We start from the raw sequence: 24,077 nt of genomic DNA, 5'->3' as shown, positions 1-24,077 counted from the left end.
GCGTACGATCATATGAATACCTAAGTAGAACTCCATATCACATCACATCAGTAAACCAGACATTCGACCGGATGACATCAACTGTCTCACTGTCGAGCACCATGTGGTCGCCGACGTGCTTCGTCATAACCTGCTTGCCACTGTCTGTGATGAGCCCATCTAGCCAACACCGAACATGGTTTCACTTCTGAGTGCTGATGTCTCGATGACAGAGTCGTCCCGTCTTGCGGCGTGCGTGACTATGCTCACCAATGAGGGGAACCAACATGCGAAGGGGATTGTGACTGAGGAATTGTCAGATGCATGCAGCAAGTTACCCAGAGTCTGCACATGGGGCAATTGAACCCGTCGATAAAGGTAACTCCTGACTGTCCCAATGTGATGAGAGCGCAATGTTGGCCGTCTCCAGCCATGCTCACAACAGAGATGCCATTATCCGGTTTGAGGGCCGACTCAACATGTCGAATATACGAGGCTGCGGTTTGCAAAATGGACCCCGCAGGTATCTGTGTGTATCTCGTCTCTCCAACGAGTCCTGGATACCTAGAAATCTTGGTGCCTTTGTCTGAATGGGGCGCAGAGCTCTCGCTGTCGACAGTGTTTCCTGAAGCAGTAAACGGTGGTTAGGTACGTTAGCTTTGCACAGCGCATCTCCATCGTAACATTGGAAAAGGAGAAGAAAAGAAAAGAAGAAACCCCAGATGCTTCCCCTGGCCCCATCCGGCAGCCCCGTACTCTGCCTTGCAGCACCCCTTTCACTGCCTGACATTGACAAGCCTTGCAACCTGCCCACCTACCCACCTAGTTTCCTCGTGCCTGTCACTCGCGCAATTATATCCAGCCATTTCCGCCCTCAGCTCCCCGCCGTTCGGTCCGTCAAGGCAGCCTCTTTGGGTGCGGTGCCTCATCGACAGCTGCCTGTGTCGGTAGCGCCGGCGCTTAAGGAGAGCTGCAGAGAGAAAGGATGCGCTGTGTAACCTGTTCATGATCGCAAGACGCCACACTCAACGGCGTGGGCGGCGCATGTGATTCGAGTAAATGCGGAGCGGGTCAGATCAGTGGCTGCTGTGCCACATGGGCGCTTAGAGTCTGGCGATGCTTGGATTCGCCTTGCAGATTTTCCCCTTTTGGGTGTGGTCGAGTGATGTGATGATGCTGAGCACCAGGGTTGGCTTGGGGTGCCGAAGTCGAGAACAAATGGAGTAGCAAAGTACACCAAGGGAGACTTTGGTCCATGTGTACTACGAAAACGTCTCTGGATTGTGTGGTGGAGATTTGGGGAGAGATGACTGTAAACCTTGCCTACAATACTCTATGTTGAGGGGGGTTGGGGTTTTGTGACTTGCCGCGTTTACTGGGAACTCGGGGTGGTCTGCGGACTCTGCGCAAATCAGATCGCCCGCGTCAGCGCTTAAGTTCTCGACTCATGCCCCGTGCGAAGATCCACACTTGACTCGTCTACATACCGGGAATGTGGTCTTGGGACTGTGGCGAGCCGTTTTATTGAAACTTGACGAGAGTCTGGTGCGGTTTTCGGTGGGAAACCTGGAAGCCATAGTCGGTAGAGACGGCTGGTGATTTCTCGCACCCCGAGTGAAAGCTACCTAAGAATCGCGAGGGTTGGCGGAGAGGCGTGGTGGCCATGGGCGGACTTCGATCAGGTCGGTTGTAAGCGTGAGGTTCTTACTCGCGTTGGCATTCGTGGCATTTTATCGGCTAAGAGTTGCATATACGCACGCCAGCTTTGCCTATGGAAGGAATGGCCGCCGTATCCGCGCTGCATGCATGAGCTGGCGGTCACATGGTTCTGAAACACTTCGTACGTCGCTTCCGAACTGGCTCATGCGGAGTTGCGTCTAGCCAACTCAAACGCCGGGGATTTGCATGGAGATCCATTTGGACTGATGGGCTAATTGAACTTCGTTGTTGATCTCATCCCTCACCTGCGTTGGGGGAGTATGGTAACTACATCGCCGTTCCTGACCGCAGAATAGTATCTGTCTCCCTTTTGAGTTGAAGTCGATCCCGTTTCGAGCGAAGAAGTGCCGGCGGCACAGCTAGGCGATTATTCGGCATGGTTGCGGTCTCGTATGTTGCCCCAATTTGCTGCTTCGTGCTGAGCGGCGTGGTGGACGACTTGAACAGAGAGGATCGAAACTGGCCTGCGTAAGGCTTTTCACGGTTGCAGATGCGGTCGCAGCCATCGAGGCATAGCCATAGTCGGGTCATCCTTTAGACATTAGTAGTATATCAGCCCCTGCTAACGTGACTTCATTGATTCCGTTTGGTTTTGGTGAGCTGCCTGGCCTCAGGCAAACATGAGTAACTGGTTCTGATTTGCCCAACAGTATAGAGTATCTCATGGATAAAGCCGAATCATTCCGAGGCTAATCGGCGGAATACTGCCTGTCAGACTGTGGACCAAGGACGGAGCATCCGTATAGAAGCTGAGGGTATGTGGCGTGGTAAATAGATCGTGCTTAGGTGGGGTTTGTTTCGATCTACAATTCATCCAAGGAGTACTGTAGGGGCTTGGCGAGCATTCCATACATGGTGAAGATGGTGAAGATGCTTGTCAGGTGCAACTCATTGACCCGCTCGAGGCATTACCTCTTTCAAGCCTAGAACATGCAAGCTAACGCATGGAATCCAAGCAAACTATTCAAGGATCCTGCTCATCCGCCAAACAGAGTGAATGAGCGTACCAATCTGACATGACCATCATGACGGTATGCTGTGTCATGACGCCACTGAAGATCAGCCGTGTCTTCACAAAGGCACGTCCAATCTGCTCGCGTGGCAGTGCCGTTAAGCAGGTATTACTGAACAGCTACATGGATATGCTATAGCATACATGGTGAGGCTTCTAGCTTACCACAATCATGTTCAGTCGACAGGGATCGTCAGTAGGAGTTTGTTGGTTTTCGGCTCCCTGCCGTGTTGGCGCAGACTGGCAAGCCCTTCCGTAACCCCATGTGTGGCAGCGAGTCCATTGGTCGAATTCAGGCCATCTGTAAAATTTCAAAGCAGATGGGGCAGGCTTTCTTCGGTCATTATCTCCGGGGTGATGCTGTCTGAAAAGACGTCTCCTCAACGTGGGGAAGAGTGGGCCGACAGTCGGAGACTTTCTTCACAGAGCGGGAAGCGTTTTCAACGCTACTGATAGTGACCTTAGATCTCGGAGTCGTTCGGAATGAAAAAGGACAAGGCCAATGAATATTGCTGAGACGGACTGCTGACCTGGCATGGCAGCACATGCAGCGCTGGGTCTGGGAGCGGAGATATTGGCGGGAGTCTCCCGGATAACGCCTTAGGATTCTGATGCTTTACATAGGGCTATTTGTTGTCTTAGAAGACCATAATTTGCATCGAGCGAGTATTGCTAGCTCGTAGTCCACGTTGTCATCGCTCGCTGTCATTCACATTGCACTGGCAGCGGGACAATGCAACCCGAGGCAGGAGCGCAGGAATTGCAGTTTTCCGCAAAGTATGGACCGGATAATGAGGCATTGGTGCTACGCTGTACAACCAATTCCGGGTGAAGATTTTCTCGTGAGCAGCAGATCGAGGCATCGGCAGTGTGAAGCTGTGGCTGCAATCAGTGCCATGGTGTCAGCAACTGTGCCACTGGCAGAAGGACACGTTCGGCTAGGATGCTCCCACTTCAAGGCTATGACAATGCAGCCCCATAGGATGTGGTGTTGGGGTTGGTGCTTGCCTCCATGGTACGTGGGGGAGGGGTGTGGGGTGCAGACGGTTGCAGTACACAAGACAAAGAAAATTCCTAAGCCCTCCCAAATTTTGACGTCACCCATGCTTGAATGTGGGTAAGCCCTTCCTCTTCGTAATTTTCTCAAGCGCATCTGCTGTTATTCGTGGTCGCTGACGATTCATAGCAATGAGCGGCATGGCTACGGCAAGTACAGCTGATATGATAAGACACAAGTATCACGCAGAGAACATCAAAGCTGAAAATAGGATTCAAATATGATAGCCGCGTCTCTATTATTAAGCTACAATCTCTGTAATTGATACACAGGTCCAATTGTCACTCAAGGTTGAAGACCCCGCATTGCGAAGTGTAAAGCAGGGAAGGCTTCCAGTGCTGAGAGGACGAGATTGGCCAGGTAAAGGCCCCTTGATAGCACACTACATCGTCTTGTACCTGCTTAGCTGCATGATAGATGCCATCAGCTTCGGCGGGGTGCCTTGTCTGCACACTGGCCAGGTGTTTAGCGTGTTGCGGTAACGTGGGATTGAAAAAGGGCTAACCTGGCAATGAGGACATAGAGCACCGGGAAGGTCGACAAACATGTACTGCGGGGGATGTCCTGGCTGCTGATAATTCCTGCAGGTATTTCTTTGATGCCCGCCTCCTGTTGCACCTGTTGGTCTTCCACCGGCGTTGTTGTTCTGGTTGTTTTGCGACGTAGCCATTGTGGATAGGTGAATGTACTGGCGATTGAAGACTTGCTCGCTTTCGTTCGAAGTGTCAAGTGAAGAGATAGAAGCTGTAGTGAAGAGACCTCGTGAGCTGTGATGGTGGATATCGTCACGGAGTTCTTGCTTGCTTTATATAATAGTCACTCAACACCTTCAACCCACTTTTGAAGTTCATAGCACATTGTAGTTTCCGCGCCTCAATTAACGAACACCAGACGAACGGCCGTTGTCAGGCAAACCCGCCCCCATTCTACAGAAGTCATTTGCGTTGTGATCGGGCCCGACGTGAGGCCGTCAGGCAGTCTTGCAAGTGCGCCACCCGGCACGAACGCCTCTCATGAGTAGCGGGTCCTGGGCATTCCAACCGTGCCTTCGCCACATGTAAATCGCATCATAACTTCTACAATGTCTCACTTCTCTTCGAACCATATCAGAATATCAATTTCGAAAATACCAGATGCTCCAGATCCATACGTCAATTAAGCGCCGCACGCTTGTATTCTCGCCTGACCAAATGAGACACCATTCTTGCATCTCCACCTATCACTACTCCAGTCATTAATGTGTTCTAGAATGCCTTGGATGGATTTTCCCGTAGTCGGAGCTATTGCGATATGGCAGCTTGGCTGTAGGCCGTCGTTGCCTGCTCATGAGCCATTCTTGGCTGGAGCCTGCAAGGATGACTTGGAGAACTCCAGGCAAGTGCCATTGTTGTCCCCCACTTACATCTTCTTGCAGCATTCCAGTACTCTTACTTATCCTAAGGCATCCATACCACACGTTACAGTCCGCTCTCAATTTTCCAGCATAATGCTATCATCCTCAGCATCGAAGAATGTATCTTCCCCCTCAGTATCACACATACTGGATTCGACAAGAGTCTCTAGATCGTGGCACGCCAATGAAGCAGCGATAGTTTCTGTGTTCAGTCTCTTGAGACCTTCTACCGGATGTCCAATTTTTACTCCACCCACCGCAACTTGGCACTTGTACATGTCTTTCGAGACAACACCATCGTCTTTGTTCGGATCGACTTTGATGTATTTGACATCTTTGTTGACCGCAAGGTGGCCTAGACGCTCCTTCGGATGAAGACAATCGACATTATCACGGAGAATGCGTTCGAGGCTTTCGAGAATACCCAGGCGCTGGACAAACGCCTGACAGATGCTGAAGTCTCCACGCGAGTCTATGTATATCGCCCCTAGAACACTCTCCACAATGTCGGACAAGAACTTCGGTGGATCAGTGAGGGCAAGCAGATGCCACGGATATCTTGCGTCTCTTTCCAAGGCCACTAAAATCTGCCCACGAGCTTCTTGGTGTTGTTTGAAAGCTATCTCTCTAGCGGCGTTGACTTGGGGCGCTCCAGATCTCAAAAATTGCCAAAGTGCTCGTGATTGCACATCAGTCTGCAGGGTGGCCTTATTGGTCAAATGCTCATCGATGGTTGTTTCGAACATTCTGAACGCAAGGAATGAAGCATTCACCATAGCAGTCCTAATAGCATGCATAGTTTGGTGTTCAAGTGGAGGGGTATGAGCGTATAGGCGTTTGGTGATGATGAAATCCAAAACAGCATCCCCTAGGAATTCAGTTCTTTGGTAATCACAATGTACGTTCGGCCCTAGGTAAGATGCGTGCGTTATGGCGTCAAGAAGTAAAAACTTCTTGCTGAACGTATGTCCTATCAAGCGCTCCAGCGTAGATAGACCTGTGAATGTGGGACCTTCCTGTGCGAAGTCGTACAAGATATTGTTTGCATCAGGAATTGATATCCAGTTCTCCAATGGCAGAAGTGTTTGAATGCAAGCAAATGCTTTGGGAAACCCTCCTACAACGAACGAAGCCCCGATAATGGATTCAACAACATCGGCGATGAGCTTCGATGAGAGCTTCACTTTATTGGGGGGTGATGTGACTGTGACTGTTTCGACGAGAAGTCTGGGCTGCCATTTTGCTCCAGTAAAGCGCTTGGTTATGACATAGCGATCAAGCCCAGCTGACAGCGACGCTCGAGTAAGTGATCCATTGCTGACGATGTTGCCTTTCTTTTGCGTGAGAAAACTTTCTGGCTCTTTCGGGTTGGCTGCCATCAGATGTAGCGAAGATATGAACTTCAGAATACAGTCCCCATAAAATTCCAATTGCTGGTAGTCTTCCACTTCACCAGTGGAGGAGGATGTGAGCGCTTTGACTAGAAGGGGCAAATCCAATAGCTGGAAAGCCACTGGCGATAGAAGGCTGGTGCGCAACTGATCAGCAATAAGATCGCACTCAAACTTATGCAGAATCGAGGGAAACAGCAACGCGAAGATGGAGTATTGAGCAGGTAAGTTGTCTACCATGCAATCGGATATAGGCAAAGGTTCCGCTTTTTGATTCGGGATAGCTTGATCCGGGTCGCCTACAACAGGATGCAGGAAGTCTCGGCGCTTGGGAAATCGGTTGGCCCATACAACAGGAATTTCTGAAGGGTTCGAGTAATTCGATGGCTCCATGTTCAGTATAAATTTTCGGGAGTCGCCAGGTATTGAAATAAGACCACAATCTGACGGGTCGAATCGTCCCGTCTCCAGAAGATCCAAAAGCGATTGCTGACCTTTCATCTTTGCTTGCAAGGCTGAAAGAGACGTACTGTCCAACACACAACCGCCTGAATCACATGGTGTCAACAGCCAGAGAAAATCGTCTCTCTCGTCTTTCATTCTACCGTGGAAAACCGGGTACAGCATATGGAAAGTGATAGAACGAAGTATTTGTACCTCTTGTTCAGACAAGCTCGTATCTGGCAGCCAGGAACTACTAACGTGGTATTTTTCCGTCTGATTCCAGTGCAACAAGATCTCCGAATCATTAAGCGGTAACGCTACGGGTGTGAAGAGAACAAATTGAGCCGATTGTTCTCTGGGCACGTTCAACGTAAGCAGAGTGCGATACCATGTGCATGGTCGACGTTGCTGGCAAAGAGCGATCTGGTACCATGGATTGTAAAGCGCTGATACCTCGATAATAGAAGCTGTTCGATCCGAAACACACGGAACAAAATCTGTGGTTTGACGTATTGGTAAAAGGTTGTCGTTAACTAAACCGGCTCGATATAAAGCAGTATATGCTTCAAAGGCTGCATCTTTTCTTGCCATTTTCTCTGTCCTCCAGCTCTTTAGACTGTTCGCTTTTCTTACAGATGGATCGATACATATGGGAAGGAGAACTTCCGATATGATCTGTCCGGTTAGTACATCGGTAAACTTGAACTGAGGACGTGAATCCACGAATGAACCTGTCGCAGAGACTGCACAAAAGTGATAAAGATGCTGGCAGGCATTGTCAAGTGTCAAAAGCGCCCTTATCTAAAGTCAGCAGAAGACCAGATGGAGAGATGGACAGAAACGGCTGCGTATAGTCGCATCACAGAGCGATTGACTGGTGAGTCAAGCGTGACCGCTCAATGGGACGTGTTCAAGACCTACCCAGTGCTTTGTATCCGAAACTCCCGGCCGTCTTCTTCTTCTTCAACTTTCTCTCTCTCATTGGCCATTTTAACGATTCTTAATTCATCTTCGTAAGCTCTGCGCATGTCTGCTTCAAGCGATTGCCAATATTCGGACGATCTGGAGCCTGGGCCTTGTGGAGTAAATATGAAGTACTTCGACCGCTGTTTCCGAGCTCTGCCACGTCTTTGTACGAAACTCTTCAAGTTTTTTGGTCTTTCGAAATCAACAACCAAGTTACAACTCGAGATGTCAATGCCTTCCTCAAGTACACTGGTCGCAAGCATGAGATTGGTTCGGCCAGCTCTGAAGTCATCCAACGTTGCTCCCTGATTCCTAGACTCAGCAAGATTTGCTATGTTTGTCTTGCGCTTAGGTGATTGCGATTCTCCAAAGAAGGTACCTACTCGGAATAGGCTTTGGGTCTGAGGATGGGTTGCGAGGATCTGTGCGAGAGCTGCAACAAAAACTCGCTGCTCGACAAAAACAAGGCCAAAGAAATCAGGGTTTTCCATCAATTCAGAGACTAGAAGGTCAATCAGCATTTCCACTTTATGAGAAAGCTTTGATGGCGATATAGAAGACCCAATAGTGTCCCTAGGGAGAGGAAGTGATTCGAGAATACGCATGAGGTGTTGCTTCTCGCGAGCGGCTGTATCAAAGAGCTGCTGATGCGAGGTCATATCGACTACTTCTCTGAGTTGTCCCATAGACTGCTGTAAGTACCACTCCATCGCCGAAACACCGAATTCGTGCGTCATGTCGAATGCTTTAGATGCGAGAGTTCTGATTTGTTCGTAGCAGTACGTCTTCCTACTCACAAAGAGTTTCTCAAGCTGCTTCCTGACTTCATCCCCATCCTGCTGCTTCTGGAGAAGTTCCAGCATGTATGGATCTGATTTGATTTCGTATGTGACGAGGATATGCTGGAGTGAAAGCAACAATGGGGAGGATACGTCGCTTGGTGAGGGAGGGGGGTAACTAACTTGCAGGACTTCAGGCTTATGCACAAATCGCATGAGTTCTGACCGATATATTTTCGGTGTTCTGGCTATAGCCCGAAGGTTGCGCTCAATTTGCCTGTGAAGTCAGAGAAAAGTGACAACGGGGATGTGAATGACTTACTCCAAAGCTTCTTTGGTGGCGGCAGCTTTCATAACAGGGCTTGCGCTCAATCCAAGAATTTTTGGTACAGGACTTTTGGGATCTGCAGCATCTGCGAAGGGCTTGTAGAAGTCGGACATGATCCTACGCGCGGGATGATTTAAGGTGCAATTATGCGCTGACAAAGTCAACTCCGAAGCCACGAAGAGATTGACCACGAACCTTCGTCGAAGATCAATAGAGCCAACTTGCTCATCCTAACGAATGCATGTGTAAGAGCATCAAGTAACACCTGGTGCGTCGAGAGTACGATGCGGACGTTATGCAACACCGCATCCCAAGTGCCTTGATCCGTCCAATGATCGACGCCATCTTTCCCGCTCAGAACTTGGATGCCATAGCCTGGCAGGTTGTATTTGAAAACCTCATACTGCTGTTCGCACAAAGTGACGCTGGGTGCAAGGAACCACACGACCTTTCATATCATGAGTGAGTGTGTACCGAAGAGGCCAAAGCGGCAGACCAGCGCACCTTATCGGGCCTGCAAGTTTCCAGTTCCGTTCGCGCACGTTCGATTGCTCTACAAGTCGATTAGATTTTGTACTGATATGTGCCTTGGTGTACTCAAATATGTGTCTTCCCCGAGCCTGTATCCATTACGACTATGATATTCTGTTGCAGGCTCTCTTCAACCATCTCCGTTTGGTATGAGCGTAATCGGAAGGGCTCGCCATCAGATGTTTCCACTACAATCGCGGTGTCATTCACGAACTCCATTGTGCATTGTAATAATCGTGGGGCCAGAAGGTTGCGGAGTGTGTGGTAAGATCAATGTTGAGGCTGAGACAGAAGCGCAGCCGATCTCACCAGGTCCCCTTTAGGCAGCCCTGTTTACCAATAATGAGCGGCTACGCCAAGTACTGGCAATGACCAGCCATCTTTGGTGTTCGAATACAATTCTGGTAAATATAATTAGAGCTATCGAAACAATCTTCATGCTTATAAGCGCTAGAAAAGATTAATCGCCTTTGGAAAGCTACACGATGTGTGATGGTATTTAGTATACTTTAATGGCGTACATCGCAAGGCTCAGAAAACAGCACAGAATCTGACAGTCCCGACGAATTGGATACATTCATGATGAAATATAGGCGCCTTCTGTGCAAACCATCTACGAATAGGTCGAGTTATCGATACATATAAGGCATCATTGCTAGTGGCATGGAAGGGGGCGTTTATTGTCGTGAATGCTACATGACCCGCTTCATTATGCTTTCCCTGATTTGGGACGCTCATAACAGATCAAAGCTGTATATAAAATGCCGTACATGCTTTGACACATGACCAGGACAACACAGACCTTCGGCAGGTGCTTACAGGTTCGTCAGGTAGTCCTCCACTTCAGACGGGCTCAACTTCCTGAACCGTGGGCCTACAGCTCCCTCGACTCCCTCGACTCCAAGCAGCCTTTCCTCTGGCGGGCCCACAATGCCAATCTCGACAGTCTCGCCATTCATCTCTCCTTCTATTGTCTCTTTCAGAGTGAGTAGAGCGATGTGAATTGCATCCTCAAGCTCCAACCCTTCCGTATAACGCTTCTCCAAAAAGGTCTTCGCGCTGGTCGCACTCTTGCCAATTGCCGTGGCTTTCCACGGAAAGTAACTGCCACTGGGGTCGACCTGGTACAGACTGGGTCCGCCCTTGAGGATCCCACCTGTCTTGTCGTTGACCTTTTTCTTCTCCTCGCTAGTCTGTTCCTCACTCTTGCCTTCCGCCTCTGGCTCAATTCCATCATCCCAGCCAGCAATTAGCAGACTGACACCATACGGCCGGACACCACCTGACTGTGTAGCCTCCTGCATCACTCTTGCCACATCCTGAACTAATATCCTCGTGGGGGGGTACTCGTTGTAGACACGCTTGTAGCCGGTATGTGAGACCTTGCGGGCCTTGTCGACAAGGACACGGTAATCGGGTCCCATTCCTGAGTAGACCATGCCGATATTAGGAGTGATCAAGCTCACTTTTGATGAGGATTGCGAATCGATTAGCGGTGATGACGACTTCTTCTCGGTTGCGAGGACGATTCCATTGGTGGCTATATATGCCTATTAGCTGTGTTTGTCGTGCAAATCGAGTGAGCAGCCTACCCTTGATACCCAGTGAGGTAACACCCTGGTTGACAGCATTCAGGGCATATTCTGTCGGAATATTAGCTCCGGGACAGATCCTCTATGAGTATGGAGATCATAGCTGCTCAGGCCACGCACCGATTTGAACCAACTTGCCACTGTTGTGAGTGAATTAGCAAACATACCATCTCCGTCACTCATGTAGTGTGTATTTACCTGGGCGAGAATGTGGTGAGGGAGAAAGAGTATCTGTCCGCCATGGCGAAGTATGTGTACGAGTTGAAGCAGAATCTGTTGGATCAAAAGCCGACAACTCGAAGGAGGAGAGGCAGGATATAGCGGGGTGGTAGATAGGCGCGAGTCTTGGAGGCGATCCAAACGGGAGCTCTACTCTAGGCGGGAGCTTCGTCGCAAGCTGTGCCAAGCCGTCATCGGCGTTCGGAGATACCCAGCCTCCGGCCTCTTCTTCACTTTTGCGCTTGCAGCTTCAACCTCTGACTTTCTCTGATCTTCCAGAACGTATCTCTGCCCAGCGTTTGCCGTCAACCAAAACGGTCAACGTGTCCTCGTGTCTGCCTTTCAGTGGAGGCCTTGGTCCGAACATGATCCGGACTACCAAGACTTTGCAGCTCTGAGCGAATGACTTGCCCGCAACCTCCTAAACAATCACATCATCTTCTTCAACCTCCTCCTTATTGCCTTCCATGCTTCCTTCCTGATAAAAGATACATTAACATACAGATCACCTGTAACTCCACAAACTTCGGCGTACCCCAGCATGTCTTCGTCGGGTTTCCAAGCGATGCCGGGCTGGTACTGGCCAGATGATGTGCCCAAGAATGAGCCAACGCACGCGACATCAAGTCCAGAGTCGAGTACATCAGCGACAGGCGAAGCGCCATCGTCCGGCCCAGGTTCACGTCGTCGACGCTCTCATTGGCCACCCAGGCAGTGCAGAATCTGCTTGGAGACTGTTCAGCCTACCTTTAATGCTCCCTCTCAGAGTCTCCCAGGCTTTCTCCAGTCTTCCAATGTCGTCTACGAGGATGAAAGTGGTAGATTGATCCGACCCTGTAATTGTAAAGGCTCCTCGAAATACGTCCACGAAGCCTGTTTACAGGCTTGGCGCCACGCGGATCCGAGCTATGGACGCAGGAATTACTGGCAGTGTCCCACCTGTGGTTTCAAATATAGGCTTGCGCGTCTAGGAGCCGGACGCTTCATCGGCAGCGTTGGTAAGTTGCAGTCTCTCCCAAAAAGGAAAACGGAATAGAACTAATTTTCGAAGCTGCCCAAATTGCGCTGACAGTAATCATTCTTATCGCCGTCATCTTTGTTCTCGGCTTTGTTGCTGATCCTATTATTAATCTGTATGTTGACCCGTGGAGCATCTTCTCTCCGTGGTCTAGCTCCAATTACTACTTTGAAGACGACGAACTGTCCACCTGGTATGAGCATTTCGCAAAGGGGTTTGCGAGCATGGGTGTGCTCGGTTTCTTGAAAGTCCTATTGGCAAGTCCGCTGTCTTACTTCAGAATTGGAGGTGGAGGCCGAGGTCGCACGACCGGCCGTGATAGATACGAGCAGGTCAGTTGGATCATTATACTCATCGGCGTGGGTACCTTTTTAACGGTAAGCGTTTCAATTCCCTCGGCCCAGTACGAGTTTACTAAACGACTATAGGCTGTATACAAAGGTGTCCGCGTTTGGAGCCGCAAGACGCTTGAGAGAGCTGGCGAGCGAGTCATGGATGTTCAAGGTGACGATGACGAAGACCTAGATGAATAATGAAGCTCTCCAAATGCCATGCTATTAAATCACGGTTGGGAATTGTCCTTTGTCCTTTTCCGGTCACCCTGGAATCACGCACATTCTTAAATTGCCACGAGTCATTCCTCAATACTGTGTCGATTAGTCTGCGTGCGAAGATCAAATTGCTCACGCTCTCCAACTCGACAATGCACGTCTTGTGCCGTCGAATCTTGGATCGTGTTGCTACTGCCTTTGGCTCCATTATTTTCGTTCCTACCCGCTCCTCGAGCACCATTGTATGGTTTGAATGAGAAGCGAGCTGTTGACACATTCTTGAAGATGCGTAATTATAGAGTGTATATGACATGTGGTCTCTAGGGACGCGACTGGTACATGCAGACTTTTGCTTTGAATAGTACGTTTTTGATATCCAGAATTTCTCCGTGCTCGTCTCCAAAAAAAATCTCTGAACAGGGCGCAACACAGAAAGTGCTTTCCATTTGCCCGAATAATTGTTCTCATCCATATCATCCTCGAAGTAGTTTATTGCCTCCATCTTTCGATGATCAAACGTAAAACATTCCATGTGTTTTCTGCGAAAGGAACACACTTGATATTTCGCTTTCTGCAACGCGATCATGCGCTACACATCGCCAGCTGTGACGATACTGACCAGAACAGATTGTGCTCTTGATGACAGACTAACCGAAGAGATTGTAAACAGTACATGCCCGATGTCAATGGCAATTTGATGCAGTAGGTAATCTCGGCCTCGTCGAAACATCTCTCCTATATTGCTCTGTTCAATAGCGCGTATTGTGAAATGCTGCCACTCACGGTATGATGCACTACCTTGTAGTTCCTGATCGCACCGTGCAAATACTTCTAGCGGGCCCCCGTACTTGGTAGTCCTACCAAGAACGATTTCCTCAAGGATAGGCATGCAAAAGTGGGACACGACAGTTTGGCACAGAGCAAGCTTCTGCACACTGGTTACGCTCGTAGGGCCAGGTAGTATGCTTCTCAACACGTTCGTCGTGTCGTTTGGGACGGCTGTCAGATTCGAGGTGGATTGGTTGAAGTTTGGGACTGTTCACTTGCGAACGCGGTCGAATAGGTATGAAAACGCTTCAGTGAGGTCGCTGTCGGTGATCGGCGAGTCCCCATGTATGAGGGAGGAGATGGTTTTCCTTTGAGAGAGATGAGCTGCTGCATGCGTTTTTTGCCAGTTCTTTTTCCGCGGGGTGAAGATGAGACGTCAATGAATTTCACTCTTCTTTTGTGTGTGAGTCGCTGCACTTTGGTGTTGGATTCTGAAATCTGATTTGATCCTGAGCCTATGCAACCCTTGTTTCCCTTCAGAACTTCTTCGTAAGAGTGATCCGCGGATGCACCACTGCTTCTCCGCTTCTTGGCTGAGAGTTTCTATGGTGGATTGCTCGTCGTCCGCTACGTCGAATCTGAATTCGTCTGACGTATCCTGATATTCCTTCCTCCGGAGAAGATGTTGCTCCTCTTTGGTGAATCTAGTGCTCTCTCTAGCTCGGCAATCCTGTCTGATCCCACCTGCTCGCGGGCAACGGGTGCTTCATCCCCAGAAACATGATCTGCACCGGCATGTCGCAGATCCATGTTTATCACGATATCCTCTTCGTCCCGTGCTCGTCGCAACATAGTGTTTAAAGGGTTTCTTCTTGGTGCCTCTCTTCATTCTTCGCATGGGAAGCAGCTACGACGACCTTGGGTGGGTTTGTCATTGCATTTGAGGAAAGCATGGAGCTCTACGACATCAATCTTGTTCCTCGCTTGACGCTGAGACAGCCAGAATTCTCTTGATGTTGTCGGACATGATGACGCATGCATGTTCGATATTGTTTTTGTGGAGCAGGGCTCTTCTTCTCTCCACTCATAGCTGCGCTCTATCTACCGGTAACCTTCAGCTTCACGTTCCCACATCACGGTCGCAATTCGGAATTGTCAATTGGACGACCATTGCAGCACTATTAAAGCTTTGAGCAAAAGATCCCGATGGTCATGAAATACATTCCAAGCAACTATTGAGCAAAACTTGGGAAGATGGCACGCCACGACGCGACTGCGGGGCTCCCCTAATGCTAGTTCATCATGCAGCCTCATAGGTGATGATCGCCAAAGTTGCAGCAACCGGACGCCTCTTGCGCGCAGCCCACGACTATTTCGCGGCTTCGATACCGCGACGCGCTTTCGCCGGTGCTTGAAGGTTCAAATGCCCCTCAGGCACGCACGTCTCTAACGTCCTCTTCGACCGGCGCGTAAAATCCACGTCTAGATATACCCGCAACGACTCAGTATAGCTTGGTCCTCTTGTTTATGCCGCATGCAACGAGCCAGGCCACGCAGCGGACAACCCGGTAGAAACAAGGTGCGGCGCTTCTGCTAGGCAATCCATGATGGCCTTTCAGAACAAAGGACCCAATGTCCCCTATACATTCAACCCAGGCCTCAATGCGAGTGTTGAGACGAGCAGCGCAGAGGCTCCGCAAGCTGTCACCACACAGGACAGGCTTATAGTAGGCATCGACTTTGGGACTACATTCAGCGGTGGGTGCTTGATCCCGTCTAAAAGATTCATGGGAACTTCTTGTTGACTGTGGCCAGGCGTTGCAGCAGTGTACAGTGCTACACCCGACGACATTGACGTGATAAAAACATGGCCAGGCGGCAACGGTACAGCGCCTTGATAGGATGCGGTGGACTTGCGAAAAGCTGAAGATTAGGCAGGCCTTAGCTCTGAGAAAGTCCCGACGGAAATAGGCTATGCAGATACAGCAGCACAAAAAGACGGCCCGTCGTCCCTCAGGACAGCGACGAAATCGTCGTCAAACATCAAATGGGGATTTCAGCTGAAGCCCGAGGAGCCACGTCTAAGATGTGTCAAGCTCTTCCTAGACCGCAGTCAGAAGCTGCCGCACTTCGTATCTCCTCTCGAGACGGCTGCTCAGCTACGAAGATACGAAAAGACGGTCATGGAAGCTGTGTCCGACTATCTCGCACAGATATACAAACACACCATGGAAGTCTTGACCCGGCGCTACGGCGAGACTTTTATGGGCATGACCAAGGTCGAAGTCGTCCTCACCGTGCCCGCTGTCTGGTCCGATGCTGCAAAAGACGCCACACTCAAGGCTGCGGAAAGGGCTGGCCTAGGCAATCGACACGACCTCCAACTGATTTCAGAGCCCGAGGCTGCTGCTGTGTACACTCTCAAGGCCATCCAACCAACCCACTTGAAACTCGGCGACAACTTTGTCGTCTGCGACGCCGGCGGTGGCACCGTCGACTTGATAGCATATCAAATCACTCAGCTTAGTCCGCTGCGGGTCGAGGAATCCGCCGTCGGCACGGGCGCTTTGTGCGGTTCTGCCTTTCTCAACTACCGCTTCGAGGAGCACGTGCAGCAGCGAATAGGCCGGCAGCGGTACCAGTGGATGCGGGAGCAAAAGGGCAAGACGTGGAACATGGGGCTGAAGTATTGGGAGGATTTCGTCAAGCGGAATTTCAACGACGAGGAGCACGCCGAGATCAACATCCCATTTCCCGGCCTGCCAGATGACGAGGCGGCAGGGCTGGAGTCTGGCTTCTTGGTCATGAGCGCGGAGCAGGTCAAGGCTATTTTCGATCCTGTCGTGCAAGAGGTTATACAATTGGTGGAGGGTCAAGTGCAGAGCATACGTGCCAAGGGGGGCCTGGTGTGTGGTATTGTTCTGGTCGGCGGGTTCGGCCAGAGTAACTATCTGTACAAGCAGATGAAATCCCACTTCCAGCGCGCGCCTCCCCCGCCCTATACCGAGAGGCCGACACAGGCTGTCGCGCCGACTGGCTCGCCATCCATTGAGATTTACCACCCGATCCACGCGTGGACGGCGGTGGTGCGCGGTGCGGTACTACGGGGGTTGGAGGGCAACATGGTCATCAGTAGACGGTCTCGATGGCACTACGGCACCAGCTACGCGACCGTCTTTGACGAGGCAAAACACTCCATATGCGATAGATACTGGAGTCCGCTATGGGAACGGTGGATGGTATCCGATCGGATGCAATGGCACATCGCCAAGGTAGGTACACCACCACCCCCCAATCCCCTTGCCAACAACACCCGTACCCCCCAGCTGACAGGGAACCAGGGCGCCCGGGTGTCGGAGAAGAACCCCGTTTCCTTCCACTACACCCGCAACTTCCGGCCGGGCCAATCGCTCCTCGTCGAGGACGATCTGATTGCCTGTGACGCCGACACCGCGCCCGACTCGTTTTGCAAGGGGCTCATCAACGTCTGCACGCTGACGACGGATCTCGGTAGCGTGCCCAGGAGTTTGTTTACGCGGCTGAAGACGAGCAAGGGGGTCGAGTTTGACAATCTGGATTTCACGCTGGATATGCGGATGGAGAGTGCGGGGCTGGTGTTTGAGCTCAAGGTAGATGGGGTTCGGTATGGGAGTGTGCAGGCGGAGTTTCATTGATGCTGGGGGGGGTGGCTGGGTTATACCCATGGGGAATGTTGGGCAAGATTTATTGCGGCCATGTCTTTGGAGATGGTGGCTGGCTATTCTTACTTGCACCGCCTTTGACATCTGTCCATCTCGCGCAGAGTAGCATGCCCAATCTCCTGAAGACGGACTCTCTCGACCATCCCGTGACTTCGCACAGGCGCCATCCAAATACTTACCACGTAACCGAACGCTTGAGTGATGTAATGCCAACGTCTCTTTTCCTCCTGTCCACCCTTGCCGCCCCATCCTCTTTTGACAAACAGCTGCTGTCCTCTGCTCACTTGAAGCGCATTTATTTCCTCTGATTCGCTCTTTGGCAAACCCGTGTCCCAGCAGACAAGTCAAGTCTTCACTGATGGCAATGTTGTTGAGCGGTTCCAACGTCACGCTGACGCGCGTGTCGAGCGCGGTGCGGCGTGACGTCAGAACATTGGCCATGACGGGAGCGAGGTATAATTCGAGGATTTGCAACGCCGACAAGAAAGACAAGGACAAAATCTGCCTCACTTCAAGCGATTGCAGCGCGGGGCCGATACGTGTCCGTCCAAGCAGAAGTAGCCCGTGGCAAGACTACCATTACCGTGCAAGACCAACAGTTGTACGCAGCGAGGCAAGAGAGTACACGACCGGCAACATGGCAACCAACAACTCGGAACTGGAGCTCGGCAAGGTCTTCAACGTCAAGGGCAAGGTTGCGCTCGTGACGGGAGGTGGATCTGGGATTGGCTTGATGATTACGCAAACCCTAGCGGTGAACGGGGCAAGAGTGTACATTGTCGGGCGCACCGAGGAGAAGCTGGACAAGGTTGTTGCAGTGCACGGCAAGGGAATTCCTGGCCAAATCATAGCCATGGTAGGCGATGTATCTACCAAGGACGGGGTGGACAGGCTGGTCGAGGAGATGGAGTCCAAGGAGAAGTACCTGGATATTCTGGTCAACAATGCTGGTATTGCGCCGGACAAGGGAGAGACGAGCGTGGACAGTGCGGAGCAGCTGAAGAAGGAGTTTTACGACCGGACGACGGAGAAGGAGTGGCTGGATGTGTACCAGACCAACGTCGTGGCCCCCTTCCTCATGAGCATGGCGTTTCTGCCGCTGGTGAACAAGTCGACCGAGGCGAACAAGGGCTACTCGGGCACGATTGTCAACATCAGCTCCCTCTCTGGCCACATTCGGATTTCACAGGGCCACTTTGCGTACAACTCGAGCAAAGGGGCCGCCATTCATCTGAACAGGATGCTGGCCGCTGAGATTGCAAAGTGCGGCGTCAAGGTCCGGGTCAACAGCATCGCGCCAGGCGTCTTTCCCAGCGAGATGACGACCAACGACAGCCGCGACGACAACCAAAAGTCGGAGATGGCCAAGGAGCACAAGGAGGGACTTCCGGCGCAGCGTCCGGGCAAGGATCAAGACATGGCGGCGGCGATACTCTTTGTCGTTGGCTGCCAGTACCTCAACGGACAGACGGTGACGGTGGACGGGGGGTATGCGATCCAGGTTGGCAACTAGGTGTGTGTGTGTGTGTGTGTGTGGAGGGTGGGGTGGCAGTGGGCAGTGGGCAGTGGGACAAGACATGGATTGTGTCCATGGAGTCATCTTCGCAGAGGGCTGAGTCAGGCCGATGGTTGGGATGACAGTGGCTAGTCATGAGGCCGGGGGTTTTCATGCTGACTACGAGATGATGACATGACGGTCTGTTCACCTGTTTGTAGTAGTAGTAGTAGTAGTAGTACTTAGTACTAGGACACAGACACACATGTGCTTGCCTTGCACGCAGCATGGAATCCATGTACCTGTCTCGAGGATCGGTGATTGTCTGTGCGAGTGTCCTCGGCCGATTTCTCCGACGCCTGCTGTCTTTTCCTCGTGAGATCAAATCAAGCCAAGCCAAGTGTTTTGGGTAGGCAGGGCGGTGGTAGGTACGGTGCCGGTAGCCCATCCTCGCTTCCCAACCCGCAAACAAACGCCAGACTGGAAGCAAGAGGAAAAGGCGTCTGGCGAGCGTTGGCGGATGGACCGTTTGGCTCCCGCAACCACCGCAACCAGGCTGCAGCGCTAACGACGGGTGACGGGTGACGGGTGACGGGTGACGGGGGACGGGGGACGGGGGTTTTTTGCGCGAGTGGAGAGAGTGGAGAGTGGAGAGTGGAGAGTGGAGAGTGGAGGGCCACTAACTTGAAGGACCTAGGTCGGTTCATGGGCGTGGGGACGGCATAACATCTCGTAGCGGGCGATCACAGAGAGAGAGAGAGAGAGAGAGGGGAGGTGGATGGATGGATGGATGGATGGACAGAGACTCTCTAGGTACAGACCGTACACATGCACATGTCCACACTCTCTGTCCCTCTCTCACAAGTACCGTACACACAGCCTGGTCCTACAGTACCCCATCCAATCTCCCTCTGTCTGTTCCCTGTCGGTGGACTCGAGCACGGGAAGGGAGACACAAGATATTGCCAATGCGTACGAGGGGGGGGTCTGTCTGGACGGAGCAGTGGCTGGTTAGGGACATACATGGATGGTACCTACTTTTGTACATGTAGTTACATGCTACCTTGGCCTGGTACATGGGCCTCCTAATCTATACTTGCTTCCCAACTTGTGTCGTCGAGTCGAGTCGAGAGTTGGATGCTAGGGTGTGTGTGGGTGAATGCAGATGGTATGGAGTGCACATGTGCGTGCGTGTGTCTGTGTCTGTCCCCCCTTTGCCGGTTCGAGGGAGGAGGGAGGATGGTGATTCTTATGAATACTGCCCGATAGGTCCATGTCATATGTACCTATGCACTGTCTCTCTCCCTCTCTCTCCCTCTCCCCCCCCTGCACTCTATCTTTGCCGTCTGATTCGTAAGAACAAAAAAAAAACACTCCCCCAGCCCTGGTCTGCTGCTTGATTGCGCTAGGCGCGCTTCCCTTCCCGCCCCCCCACAGTAGTTGTGTAGAGAAGGTAAGCTACCGAGAGTTCCCTCGCAGCGCCCGCCTTGTTCGAAATCATCATTTCGCAGGCAGCCGGTCCTTTTATTGTCGTGTCTTGTCTTGTCTTGTCTTGTTTGCTTCTTCCCTGATTGCGCCCTCAGACTGGCCTGGCTGACTGGCTGCCTACCGTACCCAACCTAAACCGTGTCACCACAATACCGACCTACCGCCGACTGACCCTACCCTACCCTACCCACGACCTACTCCTACTGGCCTGCCTTGCTTCCCAGAGCACCATCATCCAAGCCCACTTGACTTGACCTGCCTTTGTCGGCTGGCCCGCTGGATGCACCCCTTGGGCCTCTCCCTCGCCCGTTGTCGTTGTCGTTGTCGTTGTCGTTGTCGCTGTCGTTGTCGCTGCACATGGCGGGGACGGCCAGGCCGCCTGCTCCGTTGCCCTCGCTCGTGCTAAGATCGCCGCCGGAGAGCGCTCCGGCGAGACCGGCTGCAACGGCCACCAACGCCAACACCACGACCACCAACTCCACCACCAACTCCACCACCAACTCCATCACCAACTCCATCACCAACTCCATCACCAACTCCATCACCAACTCCATCACCAACTCCATCACCAACTCCATCACCAACTCCATCACCAACTCCATCACCAACTCCATCACGCCCGCCCACAACAAGACGACGGCTGCCCAACGACCTGCATCCACCAAAGAACCCCCCACAGCAACAAAAGAAGCGGCTTCGGCTGACCGCGTCACCAAGCGGAAGCAGTCCAAGAGTCGAAATGGTAGGTGCTCGTTCCCCCTCTTCTGCTCGCCCCCTCTCCTTGCCCTCCTGCTCTCTCGCTGCTTCGTCACCGAAACGAGACGGGGAAAGAAGAAGAGAACAGACGGCCTCTTCCACGCGCAGGCAACCATGGCCAACACGAAACAGGCTGCGTGACGTGCAAAGCAAAGCGCCTCAAATGTGACGAATCCAAGCCCACCTGCCAGCAATGCAAACGACGAGCCGTCACCTGTGGTGGCTACCGAAAAGACTACAAATGGCGTCCCTTTGAAGAGCCAAACGTGCCCGGCAAACCACCGACAAAGACACGCAAAGGTGGGATTCCTGCCCTCCTCCTTGTTCCCACCTCCATCTGACAGTGGTAGATGATGGCCTGCAGCTCCCCCTCCACCACCACCACCAGGCCGGACTGGCACACCACGGCCATGGCTACCCTGCCCAGTCTCGGCACAGGGTAGCCTACCCCCCGCCGCCTTCTCCCTTTCACAACCCGCACCTCGCCCCCGTTCAACCCTCCTGCTCGCGGCCCGCCTACGCCGCGTCGGATGCCATGTACCCTGCCTCCCAGTCTCCGCCCCATCGGATGACGCCTCTGTCCATCTCGCCCGCCGACTCGTTTGCGCCTGGTGCTCTCGGCTCACAAGGCGGCCGGTTTGGCGCCAACGTCCTGGCTGGCCAGGCGAGGCATCCGCCGCCTTCCAGCCTCTCTTCTGGCCAGTCCCCGCTCCTCGTCGACTTGCTGAACCCGGGCACCGACCTCACCGTCCCTCCAGCCGAATACTCTTCCTTTCTCTCCCAACACGAGGCCTTTTACCAGCCAACCGGCCTGACTCCGCCACCCGCCGTGGAAGACGACGTCGAGGAGATTACGCGAGTCACCCGCAACGAGTCCGAGTCCTGGGTCGTCCGTCTGCCATCACCAGCCACCTCGCACTCGTCCAGCTCGGCTTCGAGTTCGCCAGAGCTCAGGATACCCGCACAGCCGCAATTCGCCCTTGCCGCCCCGGAAAATCTCACCCGACGCTTCGATCGAGAGACGTGCGGGGTGCTGTCGGTCAAGGATGGACCGACGGAAAACCCGTGGCGGACGCTGGTCTGGCCCCTCGCTCGGGATTGCCCTGCGCTCTATCATGCCATTGCTTCCATGACGTCGTTTCATCAATCCAAGGACGTTCCCGCCCTGCGCATCCAGGGCATCGACCACATGACGACGGCAATCAAGACCCTTTCCACAAGCATTCAGAATATGCGGTATGATGCAGCCATCTCGACGACGCTCGTCCTTGCCTTTGCAGAATCATGGGATCAGCACATTCGCACGGGCTTTGATCACATCAAGGGCGCCAAGATCATGATCAATGATGCCCTCGTAGAGCATCGCAAAACCCCGAAGCGGGGCGAGGAGTGGGCCCGTCTCAAGTTTCTCTGCAAGACTTGGATCTACATGGACGTCATTGCACGTCTGACGTCTGCGGACGACGACGCCTCCAACGATGTCGATGCGGTTCAGGAGAGCATCTACGCAAGTGGGGAAATGGACCCGGTCCTGGATCCGTTGCAGGGCTGTGCACACACCCTGTTCCCCATCATCGGTCGTGTCGCCAATCTGGTGCGAAAGGTGCGCAGGTCCAAGTCGACGAGGAATGAGCGAGAGGTGGTGTCACAAGCCATGCAATTAAGGGCCCAGCTCCAAGGCTGGACTCCGCCTTCGTTTATCGAAAACCCCGAAGACGAGACGACGAGCCCGCACGACTCCATCAGGACGGCAACCGCGTACCAATACGCAACGCTGCTCTATCTGCACCAGGCCGTCCCCGAGATGCCATCGCAGTCGTCGAGTGTGCTGGCGAAGCGAGTGCTCTGTGAATTGGCCGCTGTAGAGCCGCGCTCCCGGTCCATCATTGTCCACATTTACCCGCTCATGGCTGCCGGAAGCGAAGCCACGGAGCCACATGACCGCGAGTGGGTGGTGCAGCGCTGGACCCTCATGTCACGGCGCATGAAGCTAGGCATCATTGACCGCGGCCTCGAAGTGACCAAGGAAGTCTGGGGCCGTCGCGACGCCTACGAGGCCGGACTCGTGCGCAACGACGGCTTCTCGCCGGATGTGCCACCCAAGCGCGACCTAGACGCCTATTTTGAAGACTTTGAGGCGCATGCTGATGCCGGATGGCAGCGCGACGCGGCTTCCAAGAGGAGGGCGGTGGATGTGGATGAGGGTGCGCCCACTGCGTCGTCGTCGTCGTCGTCTCATGCCGCCGGTATGCTCGTCGGTCCGGCGAGAAGACGACTGCGCGCTGGTGCCAGTCACGAGCTGCTGCCGCCCGAGTTCACGGTCAAGGGACGATTGCATTGGTTGGGCGTGATGAAGGAATGGGAGTGGGAGAGTAAGTGTTCTTGTCCACCTTTGAGCCATTGGGGTGGTGATGATGATTTGGTCATCTCTTGACTGCGCAATCCGGCTAATTGTCTTGCAGTTTTGCTTGGATAAGATGAAGACGATGGACCGTGGACTGAATCAAGGACGAGCCAGTCAGGATGCAGACGCTTGCTCGTCTTTTTGTCTTGTTCCACCAGCATCCGTCTGTTTCCAGGCGTCGTTTGGTTCTGGCACTCGCGTCCATGTTCCTACCTTGGAGTCTATCCTCGTTTTTACCTGGCGTTGTTGGGGAACAATTGGATTCTAACCGGGATTGGGACATGTGTCACGAGAGCGAAGCCAAGGCCGTTTCTCTCTTCTCCCCCTTTTCTGCGTCCTTGGTTATAACGGACTTGGTGCGGGTTTGCACTGGCTGCTGGCTATGTAGCGTATGTATAGTATGTGAGATGTGTCGTTGGTGGTCGATGTTTTTGTTTTGGGTGATGTGTGTGTGTGTGCGTGTGTGGTGGTTGTGTAGGTGGAAGT

General features: G+C 52.6%; 8 protein-coding genes across 8 annotated transcripts; 5 read left to right on the top strand and 3 right to left on the bottom strand.

Moving 5' to 3' along the window:
* Positions 1–303: 303 nt before the first annotated feature.
* IAQ61_008979 (uncharacterized protein) lies at positions 304–627 on the top strand (the record flags this gene model as incomplete). The annotated part of the gene is made up of 1 exon (XM_066098205.1): positions 304–627. One exon carries the CDS (start codon positions 304–306, stop codon positions 625–627), a length of 324 nt encoding a protein of 107 aa, XP_065951844.1.
* Positions 628–4,048: 3,421 nt separating this feature from the next.
* On the bottom strand, positions 4,049–4,532 carry IAQ61_008978 (uncharacterized protein; the record flags this gene model as incomplete). The annotated part of the gene is made up of 2 exons (XM_066098204.1): positions 4,049–4,220; positions 4,273–4,532. Coding segments are annotated over 2 exons (432 nt in total), but the record flags the coding sequence as incomplete, so codon positions are not given.
* A 705-nt stretch (positions 4,533–5,237) lies between these two features.
* Positions 5,238–11,547, bottom strand: IAQ61_008977 (uncharacterized protein; the record flags this gene model as incomplete). The annotated part of the gene is given in 11 exon segments (XM_066098203.1): positions 5,238–7,791; positions 7,917–9,017; positions 9,063–9,219; positions 9,264–9,493; positions 9,573–9,688; positions 9,702–9,812; positions 9,937–10,000; positions 10,419–11,139; positions 11,192–11,242; positions 11,312–11,331; positions 11,390–11,547. The coding sequence occupies 11 exon segments, from the start codon at positions 11,431–11,433 to the stop codon at positions 5,238–5,240; spliced, it is 5,169 nt and encodes a 1,722-aa protein (XP_065951842.1). The 5' UTR covers positions 11,434–11,547.
* Positions 11,548–13,372, top strand: IAQ61_008976 (uncharacterized protein). The gene is made up of 3 exons (XM_003836580.2): positions 11,548–12,408; positions 12,462–12,805; positions 12,857–13,372. Exons 1-3 carry the CDS (start codon positions 11,952–11,954, stop codon positions 12,959–12,961), a joined length of 906 nt encoding a protein of 301 aa, XP_003836628.1. The 5' UTR covers positions 11,548–11,951; the 3' UTR covers positions 12,962–13,372.
* Positions 13,373–14,374: 1,002 nt separating this feature from the next.
* IAQ61_008975 (uncharacterized protein) lies at positions 14,375–14,788 on the bottom strand (the record flags this gene model as incomplete). Its single annotated transcript, XM_066098202.1, has 2 exons — positions 14,375–14,586; positions 14,659–14,788. The coding sequence occupies 2 exons, from the start codon at positions 14,786–14,788 to the stop codon at positions 14,375–14,377; spliced, it is 342 nt and encodes a 113-aa protein (XP_065951841.1).
* A 66-nt stretch (positions 14,789–14,854) lies between these two features.
* Positions 14,855–17,421, top strand: IAQ61_008974 (uncharacterized protein; the record flags this gene model as incomplete). Its single annotated transcript, XM_003836578.2, has 4 exons — positions 14,855–15,505; positions 15,563–15,631; positions 15,686–17,019; positions 17,089–17,421. The coding sequence occupies exons 1-4, from the start codon at positions 15,352–15,354 to the stop codon at positions 17,419–17,421; spliced, it is 1,890 nt and encodes a 629-aa protein (XP_003836626.2). The 5' UTR covers positions 14,855–15,351.
* Positions 17,422–17,806: 385 nt separating this feature from the next.
* Positions 17,807–18,961, top strand: IAQ61_008973 (uncharacterized protein; the record flags this gene model as incomplete). Its single annotated transcript, XM_003836577.1, has 1 exon — positions 17,807–18,961. The coding sequence occupies one exon, from the start codon at positions 17,807–17,809 to the stop codon at positions 18,959–18,961; it is 1,155 nt and encodes a 384-aa protein (XP_003836625.1).
* Positions 18,962–20,711: 1,750 nt separating this feature from the next.
* On the top strand, positions 20,712–23,663 carry IAQ61_008972 (uncharacterized protein; the record flags this gene model as incomplete). Its single annotated transcript, XM_066098201.1, has 5 exons — positions 20,712–20,739; positions 21,111–21,173; positions 21,320–21,487; positions 21,538–23,559; positions 23,650–23,663. The coding sequence occupies 5 exons, from the start codon at positions 20,712–20,714 to the stop codon at positions 23,661–23,663; spliced, it is 2,295 nt and encodes a 764-aa protein (XP_065951840.1).
* Between the last annotated feature and the right edge of the window lie 414 nt (positions 23,664–24,077).

This window comes from Plenodomus lingam (assembly GCF_022343315.1).
Source record: "Plenodomus lingam strain CAN1 chromosome Unknown contig_5, whole genome shotgun sequence".
NCBI classification, from domain to species: domain Eukaryota; kingdom Fungi; phylum Ascomycota; class Dothideomycetes; order Pleosporales; family Leptosphaeriaceae; genus Plenodomus; species Plenodomus lingam.
Note: the sequence above shows the minus strand (reverse complement) of the source record. Positions and strands in the feature narration are given on the sequence as shown.